Here is a 21,980-nt window from a genome sequence, read left to right as displayed (position 1 = left end):
AAGGAGAAGCTCCTACCCTTTGCAACAGCATGGATGGAACTGGAGAGCATTATGCTGAGTGAAATAAGTCAGGTGGTACAAGACAAATACCATATGATCTCACCTATAAGCGGAACCTAATCAACAAAATAAGCTAGCAAGCAAACTACAACCAGAGACATTGAAATTAAGAACAAACTGACAGTAACCAGAGGGGAGGGGATAATGGGGGGGAAAATGGGGGGTTTCAGGAACAACTACAAAGGACACATGGATAAGACCAAGGGTGGTGGGACCAGGGGAGGGAGGTGGGGATGGCCTGGGTGGGGGGAATATGTAGATAACTATACTTGAACAATAAAAAAAAAAAAAAAGAAAAGACAGTAAAAAAGAAATAAGACAACTAAACATATAATCTTAGATTTGCTTTGATTATAAACATTATTATTGAGACAACAGGGAAAATCTGGGTAAGATTCAAGATAAAATATTAATACTTAATAATTTTAATCCTGATTTTGATAATTATACTATAGTTTTATAGTTCCTTTTTCTTAGGAAATGTATGCTAAAGTATTTAGAAGTAAGGAGGTATTATGTCTGCATCTTACAAATGGTTCACAAGTTATATATGTTACATACCTACATTTATAGTTATCTAGAAAGAGAAGGAAATATACAGTAAATATACAGTTAACATTTGAGGAATGGTATCCAGGAATTCTACTATTCCTGCAAATTTCCATAAGTCTGAAAGTGCCAATACAGAATATTTCTCAATGAAAAATAAGTATTAAAAAATGATTTTAAGAAATTATAACCCATGGAATAAAATAAACCATAAATCCATATTGATAAATGAATAAATCAAAAGTTTAATGAAGAGATATTTTCACAGTCCCAATGTATTTCCCTACAAAACACTAACTGATTGTAAAGTAACAAGGAAACATTACAGAGGACAAAACTGGTAGATATTACCTTCATGAATCAACATTAACATCACCAAGAATGGCACAAATCAAGATTGGAGGTGAAATCACAGGATGCAATGAGAAGCGTACAGACCATTTCTGTGATGCTCTTCCTAAAAACATGATCTGAATCTTACATTCAGGACATTCTGCATTACTGGAACTTACTTATCAGAAGATTCAAGGTCATGAAAGTCAAAGAAAAACAAGGGAACTGTTCCAGACTGAAGGAGACAAATAGACACAAGTAAGTGTAATCCATGGATCTGAACAGGATCTTCTTCCTGTAACAGATACTACAAACAAGTGGCAAAATTTGAAAAGAATCTGAGGATTAAATAATAGGATGTATTAGTGTTAATTTTTTTATTGGTAGGCAAGTGGAATGTACTCACTGGTACATAAACACTAAATTTAGGAATCAGGGATAGTGGCACAATGTCAGCAATTTACTCTCAAGTATTTCAAGGGAAAAGAGTTCTTTGTACTAAAACTTGGAACTTTCTCTAATTTTAAGACTGTTTCAAAAATAAATAAATAAATAAAAATCAATAGAAAACCCTTAGGCAAACTTTTATTTCCCCACAAGGAAAGATCTATGAATCAGTGTTTAAAATTACATGTGATCAGTCTAATGGCACTATAGTAATTGTAATATATACAAATATTGATGGTAGCCACACCGGTAGTTATCAAAATGATGTCTGTCTACATCTTTAGGACCAGATGTAGTGACAAAATTGGAAAATACAAAAAGTTATCAACACTATTAAAGTATGAATGACAACTTGGTTGTTTGGGTGGTGTTTAAACAGCTGGTATTTGGTGAGTTTGAGAATGTGAAACTCAATACTGCTGGCTTTCATTTACATAATCTGCCTAAAACTTAAGATGCCAAGAAACACAGTTTAAAATACTATAAAATTTTCATCATATACATATATTTTTCTTTAATAAAGACTTCATATATCATGAGTTTAATGGAAAACAATTAAGACATCATGTAAACAGTCCAGTAAATAAATTACTATTTTTTCCTCCAAAATCTTTGCACATTCAAGTGATGTCTTCAAAAGTAGGTCTTGATATGAATTTGTCTGACCAATTGATCCTATAGGATAAGATCTATAGTGTATTCAAATTCAAATTCAGCAACATCTGAAAATAAAAAGAATTATGTTCTTAATCTAAAATACAAATAAGTATTAAGTGTTAAAAAGAATAAAAGCATCCATATATGACTATAACATGCACACAAGATTACCATGAGGTATAATTTGTCCATGGTTGCACACTGAATTAATTGCTATTGTGGCTAAGTATCAGAGCTGCTGGTTTTCTTGTTCTTTGTTCACTGATTCAACAACCATGTTCTACTGTTGTATGACAAGCACTGGAGTTACAAGGTGAAGATGACACAGTCCGTCCCTGAACAATCATGTACTATAAAGACAGAGGAACAGGCAGTTTCCACTCAGAGTCGTATATACCACAACAAACATTAACGGGGCACTGTTAATATTGGAGCACACAGAAGGAGCATCTCAGTTTTGTGTCAATATTGTCTGCTTTTTGGCAGAGGTGAGATGTAAGTAGATACCTGAAGGATAAGGAAAGAGTACACCAGATAGACAGATGAAGCAGGTCAAGGTGAGAGCATATCTGTGGAATTAGAGGTAGTCTAGTTTGGCTAGATGCCAGAGCAAAGGGGCACAGCAGGGTACTAAGTAGAATCGAGAGATAAGTCTGAATTATTTGGCAGGAACTAAATGGGTTTTGGTGTTTTCACTCCATGCAGTGGAGTTTGGAGTTTTTCCTGAGGGTGAATGTAAACCAAAGTCAATGACTGGAGATTTAAATGTCGCCCCTCAGTGACAGCTGTATGAACTATAACTGCCTTAACTAAGTTTAGTGAGTCTGGTTATTTGGCCCTCTATCACTAGGAAAAACATGAGAAGTGGATGAGGAGGCCCAGTTTTCTGACAAGAGTTTCAGTGTACAGGTTGACAGTTCCCTAGGCAGAGTAGAGGAAAGGAAGGAGGTAGCCAGAAATGAAGAGATGCAGAGACTTTTGAGATTTAAAAAAAGCTATGGAATGTGATGAATAAATGCAAATAAGTGTGTACTTCCTTATGAAGGTTTATGCTTTCACATTTTTTACTCACTATGTATAAGAAAATATTTAATGCAGTATCTGGTACCCAAACATGGAAACAAAAGTAATTTACCATTCACAGGTCATTTCAGAAATCAATGTTATATAAACTTACTTAATAAATTTTGGCAACATACCTTCTTTTAGTTCTCTAGTTAGAGTTCTTTCAAACTCCTGCCGCATCTGAAAAAGGTCAAATATTATTTGTGGTACTGAAGGTAAATAAGAAATATTATTATAGAATGATAAATAGCTTACAAAATGTGTCCTTTAAATAGTTGTAGAGACTAGACCTAATTTGGGGATTGCATAAATAGAGCAATCACATAAATAAAATCATTTCCTATTCATTTTAATTGTTAGATAAGAGAACATATACATGTAATATTACTTAGATTAATCTAATGAAGAATTCAATTAATATCAGTGTATTGAATAAACATAGAAAAGTGATGTTTGATCCCATTGGTTCAAAGATGTTTATGTAAGTCATATTTTACACTGAGTACGTTACTCTGCAATTTTTTTTAGAAAAACTGCCCTTTATAAAAGTTTAGTTTTTGTACTTTAATGGATTTTTCCTTAAAATGAGCTTTCTATTCTTTAATTTTCTTTAGAAAATTCAAATCTTAAGATGTGTTCAATGTTATTAATTTTTCAACTTAAAATGATGAAAGTGGTACTGTCATAAGTTCATGTGAAAATACTGCTGGCAAAAAAAAAAAAAGTAAAACTATTTTTCTATCTATATTATGCCTGAAACATTTCTTTATTGATGTGGACAAAATAATTTCAGAAAATCTTTGATTTGAGAAACAAAGAGCAATGTATAATTCTTTAATTATATCTCTGCTTCCTTTCTAGAAATCAGGGCTAAATTTGGAAACATTCAACTAATTACTCAATATAATTACAGTCTACTTAATTATGAAATGTGTGGAGATATTTTGAATTATATTACAAGTGTCCCAATCTAGTGTATCCTTACTTAAACCTTTCTTACAAAAAAAAATCCTCTCACTAAATGCACAAAACAGGGTTTTAAATAGTATACTGAACATAACACCATGGTGGTAATGATAATGTGGTGTCCAATACTTCTACAAATTTTAGGTAATGGTGTAAAGACAAATTTGTTGGCTACTGTGTTCCCCAGAATTTTCAGACACTGTTTTCCATTAACATTTGTCTGACGATAGCATGATGGATGGGCCTTAGAAAATGAATAAAGTGACATTCCTGGACAGATCTTGCGAAATAAATAACAGATGAAACAAAGAAGTATTCACTTTTTAAAGGTGATACATTTTTTTACCATATTTCTAGAAAGTCTGATAACAATTTGCATCTATACCAAAAATGCGTGAAATTGTCCATTTTGCAAAAATCTTAACCAACACTAAACATTTTTTTTTACTGTTTAGCAGCTCAATAGGTAATGCACTTCTAAAAGATATGTGAAGACTTGCTTTTTATGATAGGGATTATTCATTACTATATCTCAAAAATTAATGTCCCATCGATCATTTTAGTCCCTTATCAAAGTTAATACATAGAAAAAGTTAAGGTCAACTGATTATACTTTTAAGTTCTCAGACCCCCCTCTAGAATGAAATGATATATTTTAAGTCATAGTTTTCCTCTGTCTTGTTGGTGAGTGTATCTCAAGCCCTAAAACAGTGCCTGACATATAGCAAGTGCTAATAAATGGAAAAAAAAATTAAACATCTATTAATCTATTAGGAAAGATGCTTCAAAAAAGAAAGCATTTATTTTATGAGTCATCATCATAAGAATTAATAATAGTTCCGTAAACTTTTAAAGTGGGCCTCAAACAAAGAAGCCTAGAATACCTAATTAGAGATGAGTAAACTAAAGTCAGAACTGGGTAGCATGAGACAGTGTTAGAGACAGTGGCCTAGGATGTAACCAGAACCCAACACACAAACCACTTTTCAAATGGACATAAGAAAATAATGTATAGTATCCTAGTAGTGATTATACTTTCCTACCATAGGTACTTCCTCTCTTTCCCTCCCCCTTTCCTTCACACACACACACAGACACACATGTACTTTCTCTCTCTCTCTCTCTCTCTCTCTCTCTCTGGATTTTTCCCTCTCTTTCTCTACAAGATGATAATAGCTACCGGTGAACTCTTGGCTCACTTGCTGGAAACCTCTTTCTCTGAACAAGATAGACGCCTTTCCTTTAACTGACTTATTAGGTACCTCAGTACAGTTATTTTGGAACGGTGATGCCTAACCCTAGTTTTGGAACAATTCCAGTATATCTAGTTCAAATAACTCTCTGGAGCATAATAAAAAACTGAAAAATACACTCAGTTTCTATTAATTTTAATCAAAATTAAAATTAACTATAAAACAAATGGACTATAAAACAAAATCATACAAGTTAGGGCTTCACCACTGCAAAAACAAATGGGGATTCATACAGCATTGGTAGGACCTCTTTCAGTTAAGCCTAATAAAGCAAGGATACTTGACTGACCACAGGATGTTTAGCCTCAAAGAAAGCAGACTTAGAAGCTGACCAACAGCAGTCTTCAAATGTCTGAATGGCTACTATGAAGAAAAAAGTTCAACTTTATTTTGGTCAACTCCACTGAGAAATCAAAAGCAATGGTTGTGTATTATAGGGAAGCCATGAAACAACAGTGAGCTGCTTCCATTAATTCAACCAATGCATCAGGCATACCTCATCATTGCCCTAACTTCTACTAGGAAAAAAAAATGAAGTTTCAGTATATATACAACGGGAATTTAAATATCTGGACGATTACTAGTATTTACTTTTCCTCATTTGTTGGAAGATCTTTACAGTTTTCAGTGTAAAATAATGGCATTAAAAATAGGTTGCAAGTTTTTCATTACTGTATTTTGCCATGTACAATGCACTCCCATGTATAATGTGCACCCACGTTTTTGTCCCAAACATTCAGGGGAAAAAAAATCTTTCATTTTATTTATCTATTTATTTATTTTTAGAGAGAGGGGAAGGGAGGGAGACAGGGAGACAAACACAGATGTGTGAGAGAAACATTGATCGGTTGCCTCTTGCATGCCCCCAACTGGAGACTTGGCATGCAACCCAGGCATGTGCCCTGATTGGGAATTGAACTGGTGACCCTTTGGTCCACAGGCCAGCACTCAATCCACCAAACCACACCAGCCAGGGCCTTGTTTTAATTTTAATTCAAATTTTTGTTTACTTATATTTAGAAACAAAACCAATGATCATATTCCAGGGTATTATTTTGTATACAGATATCGTTTTTGCTTTCTAGAGTTACACTTTTAATGCATAAGCATAAACAAATTAAAAACATTTGTATAGATACGGAATTAGTACCAACCATGTATAATGCCCATCCTTATTTTTCCCTCAAAAATGTGGGCAAAAAAGTATGCATTATACACAGCAAAATATGGTGTTTTCAACTGAGTTAATATGGTAGATCATATACCAAAATTCATTTTAAGTTTGTCCTTAATCAAGCCTCAGTGATTTTAAAGGCAATGTTATTAATTCAACTCTACAAGGTAATTCAAGGATTTGAAAGTTTGCAAGAATTTCTGTGGTATGGCTGTGCCATAAACTAGACCATATTCCAGAGCGTAACTGTCCACTACATTGTCCAATATGGTAGCCACTAGTTACTGTACACATGGCTATTACACATTGGAAATTGGAGAAGGTCAAGGACCTGAGTTCTTAATTTTGTTTAATTTTAATTGATTTACGATTACATAGTCATGAGGCTAGTGGCTACCACAGTAGATAGTACAGTTCTAGAGACATGTGACCAATATTGGCAAAATAAAACCTTTCTAGAGAAAAGATCAGTGGTGAGATTGCAGCCTTGAGATGAGAATAGGCAGCTGTTTATAAGTAATTTCATTCAATCACTCCAGAAAAGTACTTTCTCTAAACTTTGCTATAGCCAAAGTGTAAGCTATATTCTTTATACAAAAGGGCTCTCAAAAGAGAATGATTTTCTCCTGCTTTCTTTAGATTTTTACATTAAATTTCTTTTGTGTACTAAATGATATCCTTTCTTACATTTCTTTTTTCTTTGGTTTTTCATATGTACTTCTTTTATTATTCTGTAAAAGGTAACAAAATATACAGAACAAAACTTTCCCTCTTTTAAACTGTTACAAACCCGTATTATTGCTAATATATAAATACTGTACTCTAAAACTGATCCTCAATTAGGTGTGTAAGTCCAACACTGTCGCCTTCTAACTGTGAAAAAACGAAAAACAAGAAAAGTGGGTCGAACAGCAGTGTGCCCTCCCGCGGCGTTCACCCCGGGGCAACCACAGGGTTTTGTCGGCGCGGGAGGAACCCGCTGTGTGCACGCATGTGAGTGCCTTAGCCTCCGTGTTCCCCCGTCAGGAAACATAAACATACAATGAAGTATCCTTCACAGAATCAAGTACAAATCGATCAATTTGAGCTAATTGCAAATACAGAAAAAAGTATGGCACAGAACAGAAGCCACAATGTGGTTTTCTTTAATTATATGGAATCTGGTCGTGCACACGCCAGCATGGAATTTGTTACTCAGACTTCACAGGCATCTCTCCTCAATTCAATCAGCCCTGCTCTAAGCACAAGACAGGAAGTGATTCAATAATAATAATAATAATAATAATAATAATAATAATAATAATAAATCAGGCCTGTTTGGCACAATGATACATATGGGAGAAATAAACTAGGGAAGCTTCCACTGGTCCCAGCCCCAAAATTTTCCCATGGAAACAGCTACTCTCTCTTTAAAGGAACCAAGTGAGAGGAGGGGACTAGATTTTGAGAACTGCCAAGTACGAGTTCTGAGTCTGCGTGGCCCTCAGTAGAGCCCAGGCTTGAGGCCCCACCCCACCCAGTCTCAGCCCGGCCTTCACATGGCCTCGAACTTGTCAATGTGCTTCTTGGTGATGCCCTGCCGGATCTGCCACAGCGTCTTACACTTTTTCCAGCCTTGCCTCATGTTCTCATTGTGAATGATGTCATTGTGGGTCCTCCTTCTCATGGACAGAGTCATCAGCTGCCGCTGCACGCACTCATTCTTCTTGGCCTTGGTGATCCGCTTCTCCTCGTTGTGGTCGTCCAGGATGCCCTCGCTGGACAGCTTAGCACTGTAGCCCGTGTAGTCTGCGCTCTCCTCCTGCAGGCTCTCCTGGATGTGGTAGCCCACGGGCTCCTACACGGGGCGGGGGGGGGGGGGGGGGGCCGTCATCACCAGATGCAGCTCCTCCTTCATCTTCACCAGGTCATCCTGGGCTTCCTTGGCCCGGTGCTGTCACTCCTCGCCCTCGTCCTCCTAGCACCCGCGCGCCTCCTCCAGGAAGGCGATCTTGGGTGTACTCGGTGATCTCCGCCACCAGCTGCTCCTGGCTCTTTATCTGATCCGCAGCCTGCCTCTCCAGCTCCTCCTTTGCACGCAGCTTGGTCAGGCAGTGGGACTCTAGGTGCTCAGCCTCCTCCTGTGCCGGCTTCTGCTCCTCCTCCAGCTGCATTGAATCTGGTCCTGGAGCTCTTTCTCAGCCTTCTTGGTTTTCTGCTTGTAGTCCTAGAGCCTGAGCATCAAATCCTCCTTCTCCTGCATCATCTGCTCTTTCTCTCCATGGTTTTTCTCCTCCTCTTCTCGTTCTCCAGCTGCTTCTGGTGCTTCTCCTCCCAGTCCTGGGCCTTCATCTGCTGCACCTCGATGGTGTCGGACTTCCTTCGGTGCATGTACAGCTCGTGGTTCCCCATGCAGAGGTGCAGGATTTGCTTGTTGATGTGCAGGCAGGGCACGTAGAACATTAAGTCAGGTGCCTTCTTGTCGACGGGCTTAATGACAAACTTTTTGTCATTGAAGGAGATGTCCCTGATTTCACTCCATGGGAAGCCGATCTTTGGGGTCGACTTATCGTCCTTCTCATAAATATTTAGTCCAAGAGCATCCACTCCAAGCCAAAGGTCTGTTCCTTTCTTGTTTTTTATCTCAAAATAGTTGATTCCGTACATTTCCAAGTCTTGGGCAATCTTCGGATATTCCAGTATCACACTGTCTTTGAGCATCCCGCAGTGGTCCATGTGCCACACCTGGATGTGGTCCTCCCACTAGTCCCTGGTGAGCTTGTGCTGGTCCATGACTCACTGGGGGATCAGCTGCTCGGAGCCAAGGTACCCAGATTTGTGCATCTCTTTGCTGTAGTCTTCAAACTTGGCCTGCACAGTGTAGGAGCCGAGGGGCACCGCTGTCTCGGGAGGGCAGTATATCTTATTACTGAGGATGCCCTCCTTCACTTGGAAGAAGAAGAGCTTACTAGGTGATGTCCTGGATGAGCTCCACAGACACATCTTCAGGGAAGAACTTGGCCCTGAACTTGAATTGGAGGGGATTCTCCTTCCTGACCTCCTGGGCTGACACCTTTTTATCCAGTTTCAACCAGGTAGGAAATCCTTTATTATCTACATACTGGAGGCCAAAGGACCACACTTCCCGCAGGCCGACAGTCTTAACCACCTGGTCGTAAAGCTGCTTTCCTGTCGTGTTGGGCTGGATGGCGAACTCCAGCTCGGCGTCCATGGCGGTGACTTGGACATTGATTAGTTTCGGCATTTTCGGTTCCTGGTGGGTTTTCCTCGGTTCTCAGGAAACACTAGTCACCAGTGGCAGCTGAGACAGCTTGGCTCCTGGGACCCACGGAGCGTGCAAAGGTCTGCTGAGCTCCTCCACTGCTGCTGCATTGGCCTTACATTTCTAACTTCTTAAAAATTCAGGGTAGTGAGGAGAAGGTGAAGGAGTAGAGGAACCGACCAAAAAGGAAAAAGGACTCATGGACACAGACAATAGTGTGGTGACTGCTGGGGGGAAGGTGTATAAGGGGACTAAATGATAATGGAGAAAATACAATAAAGACTAAATCAAAATCCACAGGGTGGGGCAAAAGTAGGTTTATACTTATTAACTGTGCAAAACACAGTTAATAAAACCATTGTAATAATCATAACCTGCATGTCTGTTTCAAAATGAAAAACTGTAACCCTACTTTTGCCCCTTCCAGTATATCTTTAGAGATTCATTAACTATCTAATGGAGTAGTAAGGAGGGACAAGTAGATTCTCATCTAATACACTCAACAGATAAGAGATATTGAAAAACCATCTTAGAGCTAGTATATAAAACCACTGGCTGAGCTAATGACCCAACCATTCTGGTGATTCTAAAGAGAACAGTAAATTGATAAATTCATGAAATGGTCTCCAAAGCAAAGGACAATAACAGGTTAATTGGCAGTGAGAAAAAAATACTAGAACTTCTACTTATATTGAACTTTTTAATATAGAAAATAAATTAAGCTTTACTAATATTTAAGATGTGAATTGACATTAATGGTCTCAATCAGTCCACATGTCACATGTCCACAATATTGACAAGGCTCTTCAGGTGTCCTGAAGGAAACTGGGAGTTTTACGACAAAAACACTGAGAGTGGTTACTTGGGTCCTTCATTTGCTTTCAAATTTCAATTTATTACCATTTACATTTGACCACCTAAGTGGATTTAGAGTATATTATTTTAAAGTATAAAATACTTACAATTTCTCAGAATGAGATGGTGTAGAAAATGTCTTCCCACATAAAGATTTTCTGATTAACTCAACGTGAAAAGTTATTGAGCTCAAATATTGGTTATGCATTGCTCTTTACAAAAAGACGAATGTCCCAAATTTGTTGACCTGCTTTATGATGACAAGTGGCTGTAAGCAGTGTCTACGCAGCAGGTATTTATTTATTTTTAATTAATTAATTTTTATTCAGTTACAATTGTCTGCATTTTCTCCCCTTCCTTCCACCCCACCCCAGACAGTCCCACCTCCCTCCACCACCTCTACCCTCCCCCTTGATTTTGTCCTTGTATCCTTTATAGTAGCTCCTATAGACCCCTCTCCCCACTATCCCCTCCCCACTCCCCTGTGGCTATTGTTACAATGTTCTTAATTTCAATGTCTCTGGTTATGTTTTGTTTGCTTTTTTTCTTCTGTTGATTATGTTCCAGTTACAGGTGAGATCATATGGTATTTGTCCCTCACCGTCTGGCTTATTTCACTTAGCATAATGCTCTCCAGTTCCATCCATGCCATTGCAAAGGGTATAACCTCCTTCTTTCTCTCTGCTGCATAGAATTCCATTGTGTAAATGTACCATAATTTTTTCATCCACTCATTTGCTGATGGACACTTAGGTTGCTTCCAGTACTTGGCTATTGTAAATTGTGCTGCCATGAACATTGGGGTGCATAGGTTCTTTTGGATTGGTGTTTCAGGGTTCTTAGGGTATAATCCCAGCAGTGGAATTGCTGGGTCAAAGGGCAGTTCCATTTTTAGTTTTCTGAGGAAATTCCATACTGTTTTCCACAGTGGCCTCACCAGTCTGCATTCCCACCAACAGTGCACTAGGGTTCCCTTTTCTCCGCATCCTCTCCAACATTTGTTTGTGGATTTGTTTATGTTGGCCACTCTGACTGGTGTGAGATGGTACCTCATTGTGGTTTTAATTTGCATCTCTCTGATGGCTAGTGATGCTGAGCATCTTTTCATATGTCTCTGGGCCCTCTGTATGTCTTCCTTGGAGAAGTGTCCAAGTCCTTTGCCCATTTTTTCACTGGGTTGTTTGTCTTCCTGGAGTAGAGTCATGTGAGTTCTTTATATATTTTGGAGATCAGGCCCTTGTCTGAGGTATCATTGGCAAATATGTTTTCCCATACTGTGGGTTCTCTTTGTATTTTAATGCTGTTTTCTTTAGCCCTGCATAAGCTTTTTATTTTGATTAGGTCCCAGTTGTTTATTCATTCCTTTATGACTCTTGCTTTAGGGGATGTGTCTGTGAGGATGTTGCTGCGTGGAATGTCTGAGATCTTCCTGCCAATGTTTTCCTCTACAACTTTTACGGTGTTGCGACTTATATTTAAGTCTTTTATCCATCTTGAGTTTATTTTTGTGTATGGTGTAAGTTGGTGATCGAGTTTCATTTTTTTGCATGTAGCTGTCCAGATCTCCCAACACCATTTGTTGAAGAGGCTGTTTTTGCTCCATTTTATGCTCCTGCCTCCTTTGTCAAATATTAATTGACCATAAAGACTTGAGTTTATTTCTGGGCTCTCTGTTCTTTTCCATTGGTCTATGTGCCTGTTTTTATGCCAGTACCAGGCTGTTTTGATTCCAGTGGCCTTGTAATACAGTTTGATATCAGGTATTGTGATCCCTCCTACTTTGTTCTTCTTTCTCAAAATTGCTGCAGCTATTCGGGGTCATTTATAGTTCCATATAAATTTCTGAAATGTTTGGTCTATATCTGTGAAATATGTCATGGGTACTCTAATAGGGATTGCATTGAATCTATAAATCGCTTTGGGTAGTATGGCCATTTTGATGATGTTAATTCTTCCAATCCGTGAGCACGGTACATGCTTCCATTTGTTTGTGTCTTCCTTAATTTCTTTCTTCAACGTTGTGTAGTTTTCTGAGTACAGGTCTTTTACCTCCTTGGTTAGGTTTATTCCTAGGTACTTTATTTTTCTTGTTGCTATATCAAATGGGATTTTTTTCCTGATTTCTGTTTCTGCAGTTTCGTTGTTGGTATACAGGAATGCCTTGATTTCTGACTATTGACTTTGTATCCAGCTGTTTTGCCAAATTCATTTATTAGGGCAAGTAGCTTTTTGGTGGAGTCTATAGTATTTTCCATGTACAGCTTCGTTTCCTCCTTTCCAATTTGGATGCCTTTTATTTCTTTTACTTGTTTGATTGCTATGGCTAGGACTTCCAGTACTATGTTGAATAGGAGTGGTGAGAGAGGGCATCCTTGTCTAGTTCCTGATCTTAGTGGGAAAGCTCTAAGTTTTTGTCCATTGAGTATGATGTTGGCTGTAGGTCTCTCATATATGGCCTTTATTACGTTGAGGAATGCTCCCTCTATTCCCACTTTGCTGAGTGTTTTTATCATCAATGGGTGCTGTACCTTATCAAATGCATTTTCCGCATCTATTGATATGATCAAGTGGTTTTTGTCTTTGCTGTTGTTTATGTGGTGTATTATGTTTATTGATTTACGAATATTGTACCATCCTTGCATTCCTGGGATGAAACCCACTTAATCATGGTGTATGATCTTTTTAATGTATTGCTGGATGCAGTTTGCCAATATTTTGTTGAGGATTTTAGCATCTATGTTCATCAGTGATATTGGCCTTAAGTTTTATTTCTTTGTTATGTCTTTATCTGGTTTTGGGATTAGGATGATGTTGGCTTCGTAAAACGAGTTTGGGAAGTCTTCCGTCTTCTCGAATTTTTTGAAGTAATCTGTGGAGGATGGGGGTTAGCTCCCCTTTAAATGCTCTGTAGAATTCTCCTGTGAAACCGTATGGTCCAGGGCTTATGTGTGTCGGAAGCTTTTTGATTGCTGTTTTAATTTCATCAGGCATTACTGGTCTGTTCTGGCTTTCTGCTTTTTCCTCAATTAGTTTTGGCAGGTTATATTTTTCTAGAAATTTGTCCATTTCATCTAGGTTTTCAAATTTTCTGGCATACTGTTCTTCATAGTAATTTCTTACAATCCTTTGTATCTTGGTGGTATCCGTTGTAGTCTCTCCTCTTTCATTTCTGATTGTGTTTATTTGGGTCCTCTATCTTTTTTTTCTTGATGAGCCTGCTTAAGGGCTTGTCGGTTCTGTTTATCTTTTCAAAGAACCAGCTCCTGGATCCGCTGATCCTTACAATTGTGCTTTTAGTCTCTATGTCATTTAGTTCTGCTCTGATCTTGGTTATTTCCTTCCTTCTACTTGCTCTGGGTTGTCTTTGTTGTTGTTCCTCGAGTTCTTGTAGGTATATGGTTAGGTTGTTTATTTGAGCTGTTTCTATTCTTTTTAGGTAGGCCTGTATCACTAAACTTCCCTCTCAGGACTGCCTTTGCTGTGTCCCATAGGTTTTGGATTGTTTGAGTTCATTTTCGCTTGTTTCCAGAAACTTTGATTTCTTCTCTGATCTAATTTTTCACCCATTCATTGTTTAATAGCATGCTATTCAATCTCCATGTTTTTGAGTGTCTTGGGGTTTTTCCTTGAGATTTGTTTCTAGTTTCAGTCCCTTATGGTCAGAGAAAATGCTTGATACGATTTCAATTTTCTTGAATTTGTTGAGGCTTGTTTTGTGTCCTACCATGTGGTCTATCTTTGAAAATGTTCCATGTGCATTTGAAAAGAATGTGTATTTTGTTTGTTTGGGATGAAAGGCTCTATATATATCAGTTAAGTCCATTTCATCCAAGGCCTTGTTCAATGCCACAATATCTTTGTTGATATTTTGTTTAGAAGATCTGTCCATCTTTGATAGTGGGGTATTCAAATCACTTACTATAATTGTGTTGCTGTCAATATCTTTCTTGAAGTCCTCCAAGATTTTCTTTATGTATTTGGGTGCTCCTATGTTGGGAGCATATATATTTACAATGTTTATGTCTTCTTGGTGGATTCTTCCCTTGAGTATTATGAAGTGACCATCTGGGTCTCTCCTCATGGCCCTTTTTTTGAAGTCTATTTTGTCTGATATGAGTATTGCTACCCCTACTTTTTTTCCCTGTCCATTTGCTTGGAATATTTGTTTCCACCCCTTCACTTTCAGTCTGTGTAGGTCTTCTGTCCTGAGGTGGGTCTCTTGTAGGCAGCATATGTGTGGGTCATGCTTTCTTATCCATTCAGCTATTCTATGTCTTTTGATTGGAGCATTTAATCCATTTACATTTAAGGTTATTATCGATAGGTAGTTATTCATTGCCATTTTTTCCTACCTGTGTTCCTCTCTCTTTCTCTTTTCCTTCCTTTCCTTAAAGCAGTCCCTTTAGCATCTCTTGCAGAGCTGGTTTGGTGGAAGTGTATTCTTTTAGACTTCTTTTGTCTGGGAAACTCTTTATTTGGCCTTCTATCTTGATTGAGAGCCTTGCTGGGTAAAGTAGTCTTGGTTGCAGGCCTCTGGTTCTCATTACTTGGAATATTTTTTGCCATTCTCTTCTGGCTTGGAGCGTTTCCATTGAGAAGTCAGTTGCTAACCTTATTGGGGCTCCCTTGTATGTTACTTCCTTTTTTTCCCATGCTGCCTTTAAGAGTCTTTCTTTGTCTTGGAATTTTGCTATTTTAATTATGATGTGTCTTGCAGTGGGCCTCTTTGGGTCCTCTTGCTTGGGACTCTCTGTGTTTCCTGGATTTGTGTGAGTTTTTCTCTCATCAAATTAGGGAAATTTTCCATCATTACTTTTTCAAACATGTTTTCTATACCTTGCTCTTCCTCTTGTCCTTCTGGTATCCCTATTATACGGATATTATTGTGTTTCATGTTGTCCCGCATTTCCCTTAACCCCTCTTCATTCTTTCTGAGCCTGTTTTCCTTTTCTTGCTCATAGTGGGTGTTTTTTTCTACCTTGTCCTCCAGTTCGCTGATCTGGTCCTCTGCTTCATCAAGCCTGCTTTTGATTCCTTGTATTGTGTTCTTCAGTTCAGAAATTGTATTCTTCATTTCCTCTTGGCTCTTGTTGATAGTTTCTATTTCCTTTTTCATGTTGACATAGTTTGCAGTGAGTTCATTGTAGTTTCCCTGTAGGTTTTGGTAATTCTGTGTGAGCTCATTAATCTTCCTCATAACCAATTCCTTGAACTCAGAATCTGATAGTTGCCTTGCCTCTTTTTCATTTAGCATTGTTTCTGAGACTTCCCCCTTTCCTTTCATTTGGGGATTGTTTGTCTTCCCATTGTTTGTGAGATTCTTCCTGTTAGCCTCTGCTTCATAAGTTACTCTGTTCTGACCCCCTGGGTTTTTGGTGTAAACTTCTGTGGTAGAATATCTGTGAGATTTAGTGTACAGTCTCCTTGATCTCCTGATCTTACTGATCTTGGGCTGTGGTTTCTGTTGGCTCTGTGTATGTCTTTGTTTTTTGGTTCTTGTTGCGTCTTTCCCACCAGCTGGTTATCTGAGGGTCAGTCTGTCCCCTACCTCTTGTCTTCTGTTGTGCAGGTGTGGGCAGGTTGTGTTGGAGCCGGTTCTTCCGTGTTTACAAGGTTTTGAGGCTTTTCTCTTGCTCTTGTTCAGTTGTTTGTTCTCACTATTTAATTGTATCTCCAGATAGGTCCTGGGTTGAGTTAGTGTGACTTCCACTCCCTCCTTCACCTTCTTCTCTTCTTATCTGTTGGTGTTTCCTTTGTTGGTGGGTTTCCTCTTCTAGGAGGAATCCTGGTGTTCCCAGCTTCTACCCACTCTTTTTTTATGGTAGGACTTCTCTGGGCTATGGGTGTGCGTGCAGAACATTCCTTAATTCGCACTCTCCCTGGTTCCTGTGGTCTCAGTTACCTTGGAGATGAGCTGCACACACTCCAAATTCGCTGGGCACCCTCCCCCGGGTGGTTCCAGTAATCTCAGCTCCGTCCAAGATGAGGTGCACGCACTCCCAGGTGGATGGGCACCCTCCCCCGGGTGATGCCTGTCGTCTCAGCTCCTTCCGAGATGAGGTGCGAGCACTCCCCGGTGGATGGGCATCCTGCCCTGGGTGGTGCCTGTAGTCTCAGCTCCCTCCGAGATGAGGTGCACACAATCCCCGGTCAATGCGCACACTCCCCAGACTGGTGAGTGGCCGGATGGAGAGCAGACTGGAGCTGTTGCTGCAGGGGAATTCCCCAAAGTGCCCCAGAAGGTCTTTTTCTTTTTGGGAAAAATCCTCCTGCTCGATCCTGTGGCTCCCTCTGTACAAGGAAGTGCCTGACCTCTCACACAGCCCACCTCTCCAGCTAGGCCGGGGGCTGTCCGGGTCAGCATCGCATGAGGCCCAACTTTCAACTCTCCTCAGCCAGCGCCTGTGGTCTCCCTGGGTTTTCCACTTCGTCCTTATTCCCCTCCCTGTGACTTCAAGCAACCGGGTCTCTTACAGTGTTGCTCAGGCCTTGTTTGGCAGCAGAGGGGGCCGTTAACCAGGCTCTCTCCCAGGAGTCCTGTGGCAGGCCCTGCACGGCCGGGCCTGGGGTGCAGCAGGTATTAAAAGAAAAAATTCTAGGCTGTTCTTTCAAAGTAAAAGTGACAAATAATCCATGAGTAAGCCTTTTGAAGTAAACATCTTAAAAATGGATACTCAGAAAAGGTTTTCAGTGCTATGTGGTTTTTGTTGCCAAAATCTATAAATACTCACATAACCATTAGTTTAAACTTGGAAATAAAATGGTCCAATAAAACTAGTTTGAAAATATTCCTTGTGTAGGTTTGAGTGAGTTTTTAACTCATTTCTTTAAAATACTAAAATGCCCAGCTTTCCAATTATTATAGTTTGCATGGTCCAATTGACATTAGGGAAAATGAAAAACTGCCAGCTGTATTTTTGCAAATACCTTTGCACAGCCCTGGCCAGTGAGGCTTGGTTGGTTGGGGTGTCATCCTGTGCACCGAAAGACTGTGGGTTCAATTTCCAGTCAGGGCACATGCCTAGGTTGTGGGGTTGATCCCTGGTCCAAGCAGGACAGGAGGCAACCAATTGATGCTTCTCTCTCACATTAATGTATCTTTCTCTTCCTTCTTCTCTTTCTAAAAATGCAATTAAAAAATGTCCTCAGTAAGGGTTAAAAAAAGAGATGGAGGTGTAGGTAGATACGCTTCCCTTCATCGCACAACCAAAAGAACGAAACAAAGAACTTAAAAACAAAAAACCGCCTTGCGGACTGATGGTGGGGACAAGGCAGAACGCCAGCCAGAGAGGAAAGGGGGGGCGCCGCCATCCCCAGAAGGGACCAAAGGCCCCGAATGGTGAGACAGTATGCTCACCAACACAGGCTAGATGCTCTCTGTCTGTACAGGCACAAGAACGCAAGGCTTGTGCCCAGCACCTGTGGCCTGGATCTCAGTGAGGGCACTGGGGGAACTGCAGCCTGGGGAGGGCTCTCTACAGCAGACCTTGGGGCCCAGCGGCAGCTGCAGTTCTCCAGTGTCCGTGGCTCAGGGTATCCTTTGTCGTGACTATCCCTCTTTTCCAGGGACAGCTCCCTTGATTACTTCTCAATAGTCACAAAGTGCCACAATCACTGTTGTTGAAGTGGCTGGGAAAAGCCTGAGCAGAGAAGGGACTCTGGTGCCCTAGTCTCAGCCAGTCACACTGGACCCAGAATGTGAAGGATGGGCACTGGAAGAAAAGGCATATCCATTTGCAAATTTGCAGAACTGATTCCCTACGAGCCCCTGTGACTCAGTTCCCCCACCCACTGAAGAACTGGAATGATGATGACAATCCCAAAATGAAAGAAGATGCTCAATGGCAGGATACTTTCTCCTTCCCTCAGCAGAGGGGCCAGGCTGGGAGGAAGGCTCAGACTAGCAGTCAGGCCCCAAACACCTCCCTCACTCATCAGGTTCCAGGTACCTCTTCCCTTCCTGGGGCTCTGCTGCCTCCTGCTGTCTTGCCTATTAAATTTCAGGGTTCTCACATAGTCTGGTTCATCCCCAGCACCCTACCCTTCAAGACTTCTCTGTGGGGAAAAAAAAAAAAAAAGACTTCTCTGTGCCACCCAGTTTGCTAGTAGAAACACGACCCCCTTCATCTAATCTTAGGCCTTAACCCTACCCTGTAGGGTAGGAATTCTGAATTTGGAATCTGAAGACTCAGGTTAAAGTCCTTGCTCCACCATTCACTGCGTGATAATGAATACTTTTCTTGACCTCTGTGAACTTTACTTCTTTTTCAGAAAACAGATCACAAAGAAAACCTGCATGAGGTTCAAGTGAGATAATGGAAAAACAATGTATACTAAAAGGAAGTAAGCCAGAAGGTTAAAACAGAAAAAAGAAAAAAAAGAAAGATAAGGAGGGAGGAAGAAAAGAGTCCAGTTACAGATGTGGTCCCAGTTAAAGAATCCCTGTAAGGATGCCTGAGCTCATTGCTATCCTTACTCTTTCCAGCATCCTGACAAAATAATGCACTACATACCCCAAAACAATTCTACACAATGGAGTAAGACAAACAGATGTTTAACAGAGACAATCTAGAATACATCAATTTTCTGGGAATTATGGACCCAAAATCCTCAGTATATTACACCAAGAACTTTAAATACATCTTCATAACTAATAAACAGTTCAATTAAGACTGCATTAAAGATCAAAGTAAACCATTCCAAAGTATTTTGTGAAATATCAAAATTTTTTCTAATTGTGAAATAGGAATACCATCACATCATAAGCAATACCAATACCATCTCTTTAAAAATAAAAAATGTTAAAAATGTAATGAATAAGACAAATAAAAATAATGTATGTGTTCAAATATATTCAGATATTCAGAGAATATATTTTTTCTGAAATTAAGAAAAAATAATGAACAAAAATATTAAGTGCTCTAATGTGCTGATCTTATTGTTTCTCTTGAAATGGAATACCTGTTTCCTGTGGTTTTTAATCTGTGGAAATCCAATGCAAACATATATGCCAAGGTTACTATTTCCTATAAAGCATCAACCAATAAAAATAAGTAATACTTATCTCTGATCTTCATTAGACAGAACAAATACTTAACATTAGTCAATAGTACTCAAATCCAACTTTTAGTAAATTTCAGATTCTGTATAAAATTTCCAAGTTGCTTTGAAAACATGTCTTGGAATGTGAGAGCTTAACTTGAGAAAAATAGCATCTTCCTAGTAAAAATTTTGGCAAGCTTTCACATTAAAAGTTATTTTTAGCCCTGGCTGATGTGGCACAGTGGATTGAGTGCCAGCCTACAAACCAAAGGGTCATGGGTTCAATTCCTGGTCAGGGAACATGCCTGGGTTATGGGCCAGGTCCCCAGTTGGGGGCATGCAACAGGCAACCACCAACACATCGATGTTTCTCTCTCTCTCTTTCTCCCGCCCTTCCCATTTCTCTAAAAGTAAATAAAATCTTTAAAAAAAAAAAGTAAAACTCTGACCCTGGCAAGGTAGCTCAATTGGTTCAAGCATCATCCTGATATGCCAAGGTTGTGGATTTGATTCCCAGTCCAGGCACATATAAGAATCAACCAATGAATGTATAAGTAGACAAATTGATGTTTGTTTCTTTCTCTCTCTTTCTCTTCCTCTCTCCCTACAATCAATATTAAAAAAAAGTAAAACTCTGACTAAGTGATAACTTAGTTTACAACAACATACATGCAATGTATCAGTGTCAATGTCCTGGCTTTGATACTGGACCATAATTAGGTTAAGATGTAACCACTGGAGGAAGTTGGGTGCAAGCATTGAGAACACAAGCAAAATCACCTTTATAACTACTGTAATTTGTGCTACAGTAAACATCCACCAAATAAGCTTTCCATTGCCTAAAGTTTCATCTCTGACAGCATATACAATTTACCAGAGGGGACTAATTTCTAGCCTCAGGTGTCACAGTTCAATTTTAAATAAGTAAAATTTCCCTCATTTGTAAAACAAGGATTTACCTGTTCCATCTACCTTATGAGATCAAAATGAGGATCAAATAAAACTCTATTTTCATAGCACTCTTTAACATTACAAACACAAAGTATATTTCATTTTATTCAAAACCTAGTTATTAACTATCCACAAGGCCACATTATACACATACCATAGTCTATTACCCAACATGGAAAGATTCAAACATACTAAATTGTACTTAAAAACCTATAAAAACACCAATTATCTTCAAATGGTCAACTGAACAATCCCTTCAAATGTTAATTATAGTAATCTTTGTTTGAAAATTAGATAAGAATATATTTCTAAATTTCTCTAAGGCTAAATGACAAAACCAGAGAAAAACTTTCACTGTGCAGCTAAAAACTTTAAAATCTTTAGAAACAATGGTTACCAAACCAACAAGGGCAGTTTTCCTTTGTACTCAAAAGATATCTGAGTGATAACTAAAGAGCTATGCAAATTCATTAAAGTCCCACAAATTAGAGAACCAATAAAGAATATTTTTAGTTACCTGATTGAGCTAAACTCTCTCTCCTAAAAAGATGTTTCTAACAAGTATTCCAAATATGTCTTGTAGGTTTCTTACAGTTAATTCTGAAAGGGAAGATGAAAAAATAAATGAGCCTCAAGAGGCTGAAGTTTTATGGAACAGCTTTATAGAATCCCTGTAAACATAACCTTCATTCCTAAACTCATTTGTACTATTATCATCATTCTTAAATTTAAAGTTACTTGGTAAAATAATCATTAGAGCTACTCCTCAAGAATAAACAAAAAAAACCCATTTAAACCATATAGAGTTTTATTAATTCAACAAAAGTAGAAATTCGGCCTATATTATATGTTCACTCTTCTGAGGTTTGGATGTCAGATGTACCTTTAAAAACATGTCTCAGCTATAAAAACCAAATCTAATAATTGTACCTTAAAATTCTGGCTTCTGGTTATTTTTAAACAAGAGATTGTATGATTAGCAGATAGATCACAGAATATAGAAAAATAACTTATTCTCCTTAAATTACAATAAATAACATACCCTCCCTTTAATAAATCCTAAAGGAGCCCTGGCTGGCATGGGTCAGTGGACTGAGTGCCTGCCTGCGAACTGAGAGGTTGCTGGTTCAATTCCCATTCAGGGCACAAGCCTGGGCTGCAGGCCAGGTCCGTCCCCAGTTAGGGGAATGCAGGAGGCAACCAACTGATATATCGCTCACACATTGATATTTGTCTCCCTCTCTTTTTCCCTCCCTTCCCCTCTCTCTAAAAAAATAAATAAAAATCTTATTTTTGGTTTTTTAAATATATTTATTGATTATGCTATTACAGTTGTCCTATCCCCCCCCCACTCCACTCCATCCTG

General features: G+C 39.0%; 1 protein-coding gene and 1 pseudogene across 7 annotated transcripts in view; both read right to left on the bottom strand.

Annotated features, from left to right (window-relative positions):
- Positions 1-21,980, bottom strand: part of LOC123478118 (uncharacterized) — a 141,866-nt gene that overhangs the window by 113,049 nt on the left and 6,837 nt on the right. For 3 of the 7 annotated variants that reach the window (XM_071221249.1, XM_071221250.1, XM_071221248.1), the window contains exon 3: positions 3,246-3,291. In XM_071221249.1, coding sequence (XP_071077350.1) covers positions 3,246-3,291 — 46 coding nt within the window. Of the gene's footprint in view, positions 1-834; positions 2,112-2,131; positions 2,397-3,245; positions 3,292-21,980 lie in introns of those variants that run through there. The other 4 variants (XR_011651118.1, XM_071221251.1, XM_071221252.1 and 1 more) reach the window with 3 other exon arrangements.
- LOC112317803 (ezrin pseudogene) lies at positions 7,826-10,930 on the bottom strand (annotated as a pseudogene).

This window comes from Desmodus rotundus, chromosome 4, assembly GCF_022682495.2.
Source record: "Desmodus rotundus isolate HL8 chromosome 4, HLdesRot8A.1, whole genome shotgun sequence".
NCBI lineage: Eukaryota > Metazoa > Chordata > Mammalia > Chiroptera > Phyllostomidae > Desmodus > Desmodus rotundus.
This window is presented reverse-complemented; position numbering and strand designations above follow the sequence as displayed.